This window comes from Littorina saxatilis, linkage group LG12 (genome assembly GCF_037325665.1).
Source record: "Littorina saxatilis isolate snail1 linkage group LG12, US_GU_Lsax_2.0, whole genome shotgun sequence".
Classification (NCBI taxonomy): domain Eukaryota; kingdom Metazoa; phylum Mollusca; class Gastropoda; order Littorinimorpha; family Littorinidae; genus Littorina; species Littorina saxatilis.
In genome coordinates this window covers 77,311,904-77,324,403 of record NC_090256.1, presented here as the reverse complement: position 1 = coordinate 77,324,403, position 12,500 = coordinate 77,311,904, and the positions used below count along the sequence as shown (strand labels likewise).

The following is a 12,500-nucleotide window of genomic DNA, read 5'->3' as shown; positions in this document are numbered from 1 at the left end:
CGCACAATCAGCCTGTTCCGTCATTCTGCTTGCGTGCCTTTTTTTCTCATTTTATACGAAGAAACATTTTCCGTGTAGTAGCTATTTTAGAGTTTCTTGGTGTTGTATAACACTCCAGAGAGAATAATAAAGAGAATTATGAGGTAGCAGGCGGAGAATAGCGAAATCAAAGCGACTGAGAGTATAACTCTTTGTCTTAGACTATCTAATCTGGGTAATAAACTGTCTCAATTTACCAGAGAACATCCTAGTAGGTTTTCAGCGCCATAAGCTATATTTATATATACCTTATGTGTGTATCGATTTGCCGAGTATAGGCTACAGCCATATATACATACATCGCATTAGCAATATAATAGGGAGCGGGAGGCGTGCAACGGCTAAAGAGTCACTACAGTGAAACTTACCCCTTTTTAACACTAACCCCCCCCCCCTCCCCGTCACCACCCCCACCCCATCCCCAATATACCACCCACACACGTCCTTACTCATCTTTTAAAGCCTTTTTTCTATTTTTATTTCTGTTCATAACATTTCCCAATTTCCTTCCATTTTAAGACTCCTTCCATTTTTCAGGCCTGACTTTCACAGAGTTCTGAAGGTCTTAAAAGAATTAATTCATTCATATATTCATTAATTCATTAATTAGTTCATTCATTTTTATAATTTTTTTCATTTAGTAAGTTATTCATTTATACATTGATTTATATATATATTCTGTTGATTACAATTGCAAAGAGGCGCCCATTTGTTACATGTGCATTATGTATAAGACGGGGAACGTATTTTCCTAGCAGCCTTGAACGGTCATGCAAGCCATGGTGCATGCGCTTTGATTATACCTGTCCATTATCATTGTGACAGGGGAGGCTACCGCTCCTTTCACAGCAGACTCTGCACCCGAGTTGTTGGCCTTTAAATGTCAACACCAGTGGATTGTAGAAGTCTGTTTGTGATGGGGTCTGGTGGTTTCCGATTGTCTGTATGTTCATGGAAACCTTCGGGTTTGCATAACAGTTTTTATAGGGCTAAGAAATTAGCCCTAACATTTTCAATCCTGTTTGATTGCACTTCGCTTCACGAGGTGATCGTAGTGTTTCGGCACACGGTTACATCATTATTATTATTATTATTATTATTATTAACTGCAACGTCGATATGCCCAAACAAAACATTCTAGCACAAAACCCCAAAGCTGGCTGGAGGTGTCATATTTTGTCAGGGGTTTAGAAGAACAACTAATGAGTTTAATTGAACTCCGACCGTGTTTTGTTGTTGTTTTTTGTTACTCCCCCCAAAACCATTAATTTTTTTTCGCGACGCAGCAAGCAGAGAGTCATGACTGAGTGTTGTGAATACCTGAAAATGTTCATGTTCACAGCACTGCGAAATAACACGAAAGACTAAAGTTTCAGTTATTGATACATGAGAGGACAGCACGTTTCGCCCATCCTCACCTCAGGTCCTGCAGTCCGGACTGACGATCCAACAGCGAACGACAAGAAGAAGAAGCTATTGATATGAGAGGACAGCACGTTTCGCCCATCCTCACCTCAGGTCCTGCAGTCCGGACTGACGATCCAACAGCGAACGACAAGAAGAAGAAGTTATTCTTTCTTTCTTTATTTGGTGTTTAACGTCGTTTTCAACCACGAAGGTTATATCGCGACGGAAGAAGTTATTGATATGTTCTGTTCATGAGTGGTCTGTGCATAGACGCGCCGTACCAGTGAGTTCAAGTTACTACGAACTGATTCACCAGGTAACACACGCAATATAAGCGGCAATACAGGAAGAAGGAATGTGTGCGCCGACGGTGTTGTGTCTTCCTGGATGATCATGTTTATAACAGGGCGCAAAATAACACGGAAGACTGAATTAAGTGAAAATGGGCAGGTTCTGTCAATGAATGGTGTGCATAGAAGGACGAATTAAATTAATTGAGTCATGAAGTAAACGAAATGAAAATAAGATGTGCTATTTAACAGGTTGGAATACCACATATAGGGCCTACATACACTCGTGCACGCGCGTACCTACTCTCTCTCTCTCTCTCTCTCTCTCTCTCTCTCTCTCTCTCTCTCTCTCTGAGTCTCTCTCTCTCTCTCTCTCTCTCTCTCTCTCTCTCTCTCTCTCTCTCTCTCTCTCTCTCTCTCTCTCTCTCTCTCTCTGTAGTTGGTTATGCAAACAGTTTATAGCTCGGAATCAGTGGCGATTCTCGCAAACGATTTCAACACCGAACCCCTAATGACTACATGTCACAGGGCTGTAACTCGTGATTTGAACATCATTTTCGCAGCGCAGGAAAAAAACCGCAAGTTCAAAACTCATTGAATTATTGATAAAACACGCCAAGCAGCCAACGAGAATCGTAAACATGATCACGAAACAGCTTCGTTCATTTTATAGATGTCCGACAGAAAACCAAATGAAATAGAAGCGCTTGACTCTGTGTGTGTGCGTGCGTTTGTCACTGTGTGTGTGTGTGTGTGTGTGTGTGTGTGTGTGTGTTAGTGTGTGTGTCTATACATGATGTGCGTGCGTGCGTACATGCGTGTGTGTGTGTGCGTGCGTGCGTATGTCAGTGCGTGCTTGCATGCGTGTGTTTGTGCGCGCGCGTGCATGTGAATGTGTGCATAGCTGTCTGTTTGTCTGTCTGTCTGTCTGTCTGTTTGCGCAAGCCGCACAAATTTCGTGTGTCTTTCATGCAACAAGAGTGAGACGGAAGCGGCAGGAAAAAGCTTTAAACCTGTCAACACAGCTGTTTGCAGCTGCCAAAAATGACAGCAATCCACACTGACCGCTTCGTCTCCTCGCTTTTTTTCACGCAGAGGCACAGTTTGGCCCGTTACCAAATAAATCGGCAAAATATAATTTATTCTTTCACACCCTACCCACCCCACCGCGCTCATACCTACATGAAGACACACAGTCACCCCCCCCCCCCCCCCCCCCCCCCCCCCTCCCCACACACACACCCTTGTACACATACAGCGGCTGACACACACTGTGACACCACACGCACGCGCACGCGGCATGCACGCACACTCACACGCATGCACGCACGCGCTCCCGCATACACACACACACATTGACACACACAACACTGACACACACACACAACACACACACACACGCTCACAAGACACACACACACACACACACACACTGACACACGTAAAAAAAAACCCGGCATAACTTGTACTCACCCAGTAGCATAAGAACCAAGCCCCAAACGTATAGCGCCGTCACACTGTACAAATCCATTGTCTGTCTTGTGTCCGTCACTGCTGAGAGAGAGAGAGAGAGAACACACACACACTTTCTTTACCACTTTCTTCACAACACTCGATCGCTACTGCAGCAGTTCAGCAATAGCAGCGAACAACTGATTACTCAAAACTCGCAGTTGTTCACCACTGGCTGCTCACAACTCCGGTAAGCCTACGGCAACAGGTTATTAGTTTGTCAGAAAACAGCTAGCGAGTCAGCGATAGCAGTAAACTTCTAATTACTCGCAACTCGGCAGTTGCAGTCACTGAGGAAATCAGCAAATAGCCTACCCTTCACTCGTTTGTTAAGTTACTTCCTTAACTTGTGGTCTCACAGTGCACCCTTGAGGACAGATGAACAACTCCGTAGTAAATAGCCTGTCACTTTAGTGTCCACTTTGCTAACAGAATCACTGACTGAGGCGATGAACAAAGTATTCTCCGCAATGGCGACTTGGACACTTATAATCTGCTGTCATTGTTGAAAGGGCAATGAGTTCTAACAGAAAACCTCTACGTTGACTCGGAATACGTTCTGGTCACGCGTTCGACGTTGTGGCGAAGAGCTCCAGGTGACATGGAACAATTTTGGCACAGTTGTGGTTTGAGCGCTGCATGTAATTGCGGCCAGAAGCAATTAATTATTTAAGAAAACACATGTAATACACGTGCTGTTCACCTGTAGCTGTCTTCTTCTTCTTCGTCGTTCGTTACAAGAACACTTTTCTCAACAGTTGTGACCTGGGTACGGTACTGTGGGAACAAAGCACCCGACGTTCATCAAGGTTGAATATAAGTCACACCAACCAGTGAACGAAATCCGCAGTCACTCTGATGAAGAACAAAACCCACCCCGCTTATGATCCTTACCCGGGCCCTTTTTCTGGACACTAGTTGTTCCGACACGAAGCAAATCAGTCACTGAGAAAAACACTGCACACAGCGGAATGCTTTGCTGTCCATGAAACACTTCTCAGCGTCACAGTTTGCTGAGCACGAAACAATGAACGATGACACTGACACCGCGTTGTACTTGTGTAGTCTACGACAATACCAGAGATATCAGATGTTACAGAACCTAGTTGTCTGGGTCACCATGCAGTTCTGCTTTGATGCACACGTCGTGGGACTAGGGTACTCTGATCATCAGAAGTAATGGCCGCCGAAAAGTACAGTGTTCTGCGTGGACTCTTCACGTTGTAAGAAGAACTGACATCATCTGAAAATAAAAGATGATTTTGTAATCCTCCCACTCTCAGTGAATACAATAATTATGAAGTGATAAAAGAACATGGTAACGCGAACAATGAATGGTTATTTCGACGTGTTCAGCTATCCCACCGCTAGCGGTCGCAAAAAATTGTAAACATTAGAAGTTTCCTGGTGTGCGTACGTGTGTTTATGTGTGTATGTGGAGGGGGGGTGTATGTGTGTTGTCGTGTCTGTGCGTGTGTATCTGTGCGTGTGTGGTGTGTGTCTGTGCGTGTGTGACAAAACTCCCAGGCCTCTCAACTACTCTCTTTTCTTTCAGATAATCTCTGTTCACTTTCTGTTGTCTCAGATACTTTCTGTTCACTTTCTGTTCTCTCAGATACTTTCTGTTCACTTTCTGTTCTCTCAGATACTTTCTGTTCACTTTCTGTTGTCTCAGATACTTTCTGTTCACTTTCTGTTCTCTCAGATACTTTCTGTTCACTTTCTGTTCTCTCAGATACTTTCTGTTCACTTTCTGTTCTCTCAGATACTTTCTGTTCACTTTCTGTTCTCTCAGATACTTTCTGTTCACTTTCTGATCCCTCATATACTTTCTGTTCACTTTCTGTTGTCTCAGATACTTTCTGTTCACTTTCTGTTGTCTCAGATACTTTCTGTTCTCTCAGATACTCTGTGTCCCGCAGGACGTCAGCTCATTCACACAACACATAGTCGATGACCGGAGACTGAGCGGTTCAGTTGGCTCGGTGTCAATTCCTTGCTAATGAGAGCCCCCACATCAGCGCGGTCAAACTCATTAAAAACCAATTGCAGCGGCGATTTCACAGCCTCTCGACACGACGATTCAATCAATTCCCTCGCCTGCTTAGTCTGCTGACTATTAATGCATGGTAAACTAGCTTCCTTCGTCATTGCAGGACTGCTTGAAAGCGTACGGATTTAAAAAATACATGTATATATCGAACTAACGGTGAAACGTGAACCGCTGTACGGTTAGGACTCGGATTTCTTCTCGCAGTGCTGCGAGTAGGCTTTTAGCCACCCTGCTCGTAAATCTGCGTTTCAAACATGAAACTTGAACAGCTTTCTTTTTCGATGCGAGTAGATTATAGACACTGTGCTAATTTCTGTTTTCATTTACATCCAAACGATGCTGAAACATGAAACGCACACTGCTTTCCTTCTCTAAGCGAGCAGATTATAGAAGACACCGTGCGGATTTATCGTATACATCCAAAACGCTGCTGAAACGTAAAACGCAAAAAATTGCTTTCTTTCTCGATGCGAGCAGATGTTAGACACAGTGCTGATTGCATGTCCACAACAATGATGCTGAAACTCGAAACGCAACACGGCAGTTTCACTGTGATGATTACGGTGTGTATGGCAGTCAAACCTATAATATGTCGCAGACTGAAACGCAACACGGCAGTTTCACTGTGATGATTACGGTGTGTATGGCAGTCAAACCTACAATATGTCGCAGAGTGAAACCCGACACGCCTTTAACTTCACATGCGTTTAAGTCACCCTGACGTCAACATTCAGCACATTAACTTTCTTCCTATCGTCTTACACGTATTATTCGAAAACTCAGCCACGGAATGTCTCTTACATTAGTAATCACGCTCTGAAATCTGCGAAAAAAGTATGACAAAGCTCTTCAACCAAAGATGCTTCAACTTGCAAAATCAATCCATTTTGGGGGGGGGGGGGACGCTAACAGAGAAGCTCCGTGTGAAACAGGCCCCTCTCGATCTCTGACATCTATATAACGCTCTTTTCACATCCATTCCTCAAAATCCATTCGTGTGTGAGTAAATCGAAATCGACACCAACTTTCCATCCGACAACCACACAATGTGATGTAAAAACTCCGCGACTTTTTTTTGTTGTCAGCACTACTTTTATGTAACTCTGAAACTGATTACATGTGTTATCAGTAAAACTCGTATTCAACAAAATGAATCCAATTTTTGAAAGTTCACCTTGAAGCCTAAAATCGAAATCCACGCTTTCTTTTCATGTGCAATTCACAAAGTGTGGTCTGAAAACTACGCCTCAGAATTTATCTCTGTTTCTGGAACTGATGAAAAATATGACAAACTCTTCAAACTTTACACCTTGGATTCGGAACTACAAAACTACAATTTGGAACGAGTTTACCTTGAAGCTCAATCGAGAGTAGGCTGCTGTACTTCACTCTTACTCTCTTCTCCCATACAGTTTCCACTCGCTTTTGTTTGTTTGTTTGTTTTCCTGTCACGCAAGACAGACAAGCACACTAACTGTCCACCTGTCGTACACAAACAGTGAATTGAAAACGCCGCCACAGAATTTTTCGCACTTAGTTTATCAACCTCTGAAACTGATAAAAATTAAAACATATAAAAAGTTAAAACCATCTAATCCAATTTTGTCGATTTCAACGAGAAACTCAGTTGATAATAGTTAAGCTTCTGCGCGTTTGAACTCTCACTTTCTTACCCTATTCACTTGTTCGTCATATATCCACTTGTTTCGTTATGATGAGTTCAACAGTTGGTCCGACCTCTGACTGGTTCACACTGATCGATCAACGAACGAGGTGATGCTGTTTCCCCCGTGTGATGTGTGGTGGGGCCAGGGCTGCCTGTTCTTGGCTGTCGAAGCCACGTATACCACCAGAGGGGGAATATTTGTTGCGCGGCGTGGTATAGCCAATGTTGCCCTCACAGTTAAACAGAGGTCTGCGGGCTATATCTCTGCGGGCCTGACGGAGCCAGGCGTGATAATGCCAGCGCAGCTCTAGCTATAACTCTGTCTGAAGACGCGTTTCACGTGCACCTAAGTGTTTGTTGTGCAAAGCGCAAGAATTGTGGTTTCGCCTTGAAACAAAGGGTTGCTCAGTGTCAGTTGCCGATAAGTAAAACCTACTTAGGGCGCAGGCAATAAGAGCTTACTGCAGCAGCGCAAGGCTGGTTTCGTTGTGAAACAAAGAGTTGCCCTTGTCAGTTGTCGCCGATAAGCGATATAGACTGAGGTTGCCGGAAAACGCTGATAGCACTTACATTCTGAAACAAAGACTTCTACCGTTCCAAAATCAAAGTTCAGGGATGTTGCTGGGATGATTTATTTCTCGGCCATAAACGTTTCGGCAATTTTTCGAAGTCAAAGGCAGACCTTGACGTCACCTGTCCCCATTCGCAAAAACTCAGTAGTTCGGCAATTCCGGCAATTCCGGTCAACTTGCGTTTACAAACGACTGTCAACGTTAAAGACAAAAGAAATCTCTGAGACTCAAAACATCAACAACAAAGCAAACAAACAAACAAAAAACTAAATTTAAAACATACACCTGCATCTCGACCTTCACGTAGCTATCTTTAAAGTTATCATAGTACTTAACAGAAAAGTAATTTTGCGAAGTTAAGAAAGTTTTTGATGTCTTTTATTCAACGTTCCATTCATTTAATCTAACTTCGATTTAGGTGCTTGGACCGCTAGTATGGCTGAAGATTGTGATCACGTGATTTCTTCTCTCTCTCGATGTTTCACTTTGTTTAATGCAAGAATGGTTTAACAATGAAAATGGTCTTCTTCCTATCACTTCTCTTAAACATTCAATCAATCAGGCTTGGGAATTGAAAAAAGTAAAAAAGGCTGAATGTTTTTATGTAATAGCAACTTTTTCTCCAAAGAACCTAAACGGTGCAATTTGGTGTCATCTGAGCTCCAAGTTTGCCATTTAATTCAGTTCTTTTGCCTCCCCCATTATTGTTTTCGGCGGACACTTTGCTTTTTTGGTAGAACAAAATAAAAATTCGGCGGAAACATGTGCCTTTCGGCGGACAATTCCCATGCCTGATCAATACTTGACAGAATGAAATAACGAGGGCGGACGGGAAGTTTGTCTCCCAATGGGTGTGTGTGTGTGTGTGTGTGTGTGTGTGTGTGTGTGTGTGTGTGTGTGTGTGTATGTGTATGTGTGTGTGTGTGTGTGCGTGTGTGCGCGTGTGCGTGTGTGAGAGTGTGTGAGTGTGTGTGTGTGTGTGTGTGTGTCGAATAAGCATTCCTCAATAACTACCAAACGAATTTTTATGAACATAAATGCACACATTTTTCAGGGCATTTGATTGTGGCAATTTTCTCCGTTTTTATTTTATAGCGCATTTTGATGACTTGATTTAGCGTTTAAAAGAATGTTGAGGCACTGGCAGCGTGTGTTTTGTGTGTATTTCTTTCTTTCAGATATAGCTTTTTGCGACTTGTGTGTCTCTTATAATCTGTGAAGAAATTCAGGCATTGAAGCTACCTGCGTTTAATTTCTTGTATCATATCTTTTCAAATCTAATGTAGGTTATATAGAAATGTCACAATATCATTTTCGCCGATAGAGATTTATCAACGTCAATGATGCTGTTTACGATCACCATTATAAGGTAGAATCTCGTCTCCGTTTCTCATTTATCCATGGGCGTGTACGGTATAACAATGTTGACTGAGGAAAGCCCCAACAATAGAAACGTTCGAACTATCGTCGACCAACAACGATGAAAGCGACCCTGAGACTCAAAACTGACTCTGCACGTGGTGGCAAGCTTACTGACTTATCCCTTGATGCTGCTGGTGGTGGTGGTGGGAAAAAGTAAGTCATGGAAGGATGGATTTACCGTGAAACAGACGGTTGAACTGGGAAAAAAGTAAGTCATGGAAGGATGTGGTTTTTTTTTTCTTTTCTTTTCTTTAATATTTTTTTCCTTTTTTTTATTTATTTTTTTTTATTACAACACATTATACAGTTCACATCGCCACATACATACATACAACCTGCATAGAAAAGAGTGATCTAGAAAAGAGAGAGAAGTAATGAGAGAGAGGGGGAAAGTTAAAGAGGCACTGTTTAGGACTGTTTGACTACAACAACTACTAGACCCTTAAATAATATTGATTACTACAAGATTCAAGTTTACAACAGAATATATATCAAGATACTGTTAACGAATTAGGGAGGAGGAGTAGAGCCTAGTACTGGACAGTTTTCATGAAACCAGGTTAGAATATGGTTGCCAGAGGCGGTCAAACTTATCTTCTGCTAATCCCCCCTTGTACTTTTCCAATAAATATCTACTTTTCAAAAATTTCAAGAATATCGGAAGCATCGGTCTTTCAGAGTTCCATTTACATTTGTAAATATAAAATTTGGCCAGTAAAATAATAAAATCTAAGGCTTTATCAGTGAACATATTTTCCTGAACTCCAAACAATACCACCGCTTCCGAAAACCGGAAATTAGTAACATGATAACAACTATTATTTAACAGTTCCTGTAGTTCCTGCCAAAACCTGTTAATATGCTGGCAATGCCACATCAAATGATTAATTGTTTCTTCCTCATTGTTACAAAACGAACAATTAGAAGATTCAACAATTTTTTTCAGAAATAAGTAGCGGTTTGTGGGCAAAGCCCTATAAATTAACCTCAGCTGGAACCATTTTAGCTGACAATCAACTGTTGTCTTATGACATAAGTAAAAGATCTTGTTCCAGCTGAGGTTATCAAAAATACCATTCCATTTTACCACACCAGCTGGGGCTGAGTCTGCCGCGGCCAAACACGATTGGACACTATGGTTTCCTTCAAATATTATTTTCCATGGTTTTTGCTTTAACAATTCATAGTTTGCCTCCTGTATTACATTTATCTTTTTCTGATATGCCTTAATAGATTTGACCATTCCTGCAAATTTAAAAAAATTAACCTTCAACGTAGGAAATTTTATCTGAAAATCTACAAAATTCAATAGACTGCCATTTTCATTCAGTAAATGACAGACTTGGAAAATACCCCTTTCTGTCCAATCTTTAAAGTATACAGTGTGTTTTCCAATTACAATATTTCTATTATAAAAGATACATTCTGCATTAAACTCACTTACTTCAGTTGGTATACATTTTATGCTTAATTTCTTGAAATGTTTCAATACATCATGCCAAAAAGGATTGTGGATTGATTGCATTAAAGTGTTGGCAAACTCACCCCCTAGCTGCTGCTGTTTATCCAGCTCAGGATAAAGACAGAGCGTAAACCTGGTTAAAGGAGATTCGGCATAGAAAACTCTCTTAAGCCAGCTAATTTTCATAGCTGACAAGAAAGTACAAACATTTAACATTTTTAACCCACCCTTTTGGTAAGACTGACAAGCACATTTCTTGTTAACTTTACCTTGCTTACCATTCCATAAAAACTGAAAAAACATACCATCAAGTTCTTTCAAAAATATATCGCATGGATCTGGGATATTCATAAATAAGTACGTTAACTTAGACATTGCTAGTGTTTTTAAAACAGTAATTTTACCAAAAGGGGTAAGCTGTCGCTTACTCCACATGTTCAATACTTTTCTTATCTCTGCAATCTTTCCTGTATAATTTAGATGGACAATATTTCCTGTATCCACAGAGAAAACTACCCCCAAATATCTAAATGTCCCTGGGTCCCAGCAAAAATTCATGTCACGCAAGTACCGTATCTGGCTGTTCCTCCTACTCCCAATCCATATGACCTGTGTTTTTTCTAAGTTTATTTTTAATCCGGACATACTAGCAAAAACATTCAAAATTCTCACAGCTTCTGTAAATGATTCTTCACTTCCATCCAAACACAAAGCTGTGTCGTCCGCAAACTGAGTCATTAACATTTCACAATCACGCACATGTATACCTTTTACTTTCTCATTTTCACGCAACATGTTTGATAAAACCTCAGCGCACAGTAAATATAAATAAGGATGGTTTTACTGTGAAACAGACGGTTGAACTGGGAAAAAGTAAGTCATGGAAGGATGGTTTTACCGCGAAACAGACGGTTGAACTGGAAAAAAGTAAGTCATGGAAGGATGGTTTTACTGTGAAACAGACGGTTGAACTGGGAAAAAGTAAGTCATGGAAGGATGGTTTTACTGTGAAACAGACGATTGAACTGGAAAAAGGTAAGTCATGGAAGGATGGTTTTACCGCGAAACAGACGGTTGAACTGGAAAAAAGTAAGTCATGGAAGGATGGTTTTACCGTGAAACAGACGGTTGAACTGGAAAAAAGTAAGTCATGGAAGGATGGTTTTACCGTGAAACAGACGGTTGAACTGGGAAAAAGTAAGTCATGGAAGGATGGTTTTACCGCGAAACAGACGGTTGAACTGGAAAAAAGTAAGTCATGGAAGGATGGTTTTACCGTGAAACAGACGGTTGAACTGGAAAAAAGTAAGTCATGGAAGGATGGTTTTACCGTGAAACAGACGGTTGAACTGGGAAAAAGTAAGTCATGGAAGGATGGTTTTACCGCGAAACAGACGGTTGAACTGGAAAAAAGTAAGTCATGGAAGGATGGTTTTACTGTGAAACAGACGGTTGAACTGGGAAAAAGTAAGTCATGGAAGGATGGTTTTACTGTGAAACAGACGATTGAACTGGAAAAAGGTAAGTCATGGAAGGATGGTTTTACCGTGAAACAGACGGTTGAACACAGTTGGTAAGTGTGAAAGACGAGAGGCGCCAACAACGCTGAAAACGACTGCTCCCCCCAAGTCTGCAGCCTCAGACATCCAAGCTTATCCTCCCTGTGCCAGTTAGTGGTGGAGGTGTTGGTGGGGGTTTAGTTATGCTTTGTGTTGTCGCCTGCAATCTTGGCGTTGGGTTGGTGCCAGTCCCGGATCCTTTGTGTCTGAAAGAAAATAATCTGGGCTATAAATAACGGCAGTCAAAAGACTGGAAGACGCAGAGACATGTTGCGGGTCACGCAAAACTAGTGTAAGATGTTTGCGTTCTACGGTTGAACGCATGCATTTGAATCCACACAAACACTTGTTGTGGTAAACACAAGCTAGATCTAGTTCAAGCTGTTTTACAGTTAATCATTCTTATTTGTTCACAGACTGTGGCTTGTGGGAGTCTTGCGACTAGTAGTGTAAACTGTTTTGGTTTCTTAGATTGTTAAATTCTGTATTCTGATCTGGGGTTTTTGGTTGTTGTTTTT

General features: G+C 41.6%; 1 protein-coding gene across 3 annotated transcripts in view; it reads right to left on the bottom strand.

Moving 5' to 3' along the window:
- The window catches only part of LOC138982818 (uncharacterized), an 89,217-nt gene that overhangs the window by 76,642 nt on the left and 75 nt on the right, over positions 1-12,500 (bottom strand). Inside the window, exons 1-2 of one of the 3 annotated variants that reach the window (XM_070356169.1) lie at positions 11,970-12,500; positions 3,210-4,491 (exon numbers count right to left, since the gene is read on the bottom strand). The exon at positions 11,970-12,500 is cut by the window's right edge and continues 75 nt beyond it. In XM_070356169.1, coding sequence (XP_070212270.1) covers positions 3,210-3,267 — 58 coding nt within the window. In that variant the 5' untranslated portion in view covers positions 3,268-4,491; positions 11,970-12,500. Of the gene's footprint in view, positions 1-3,209; positions 4,492-6,974; positions 7,157-9,139; positions 9,161-11,969 lie in introns of those variants that run through there. The other 2 variants (XM_070356170.1, XM_070356171.1) reach the window with 2 other exon arrangements.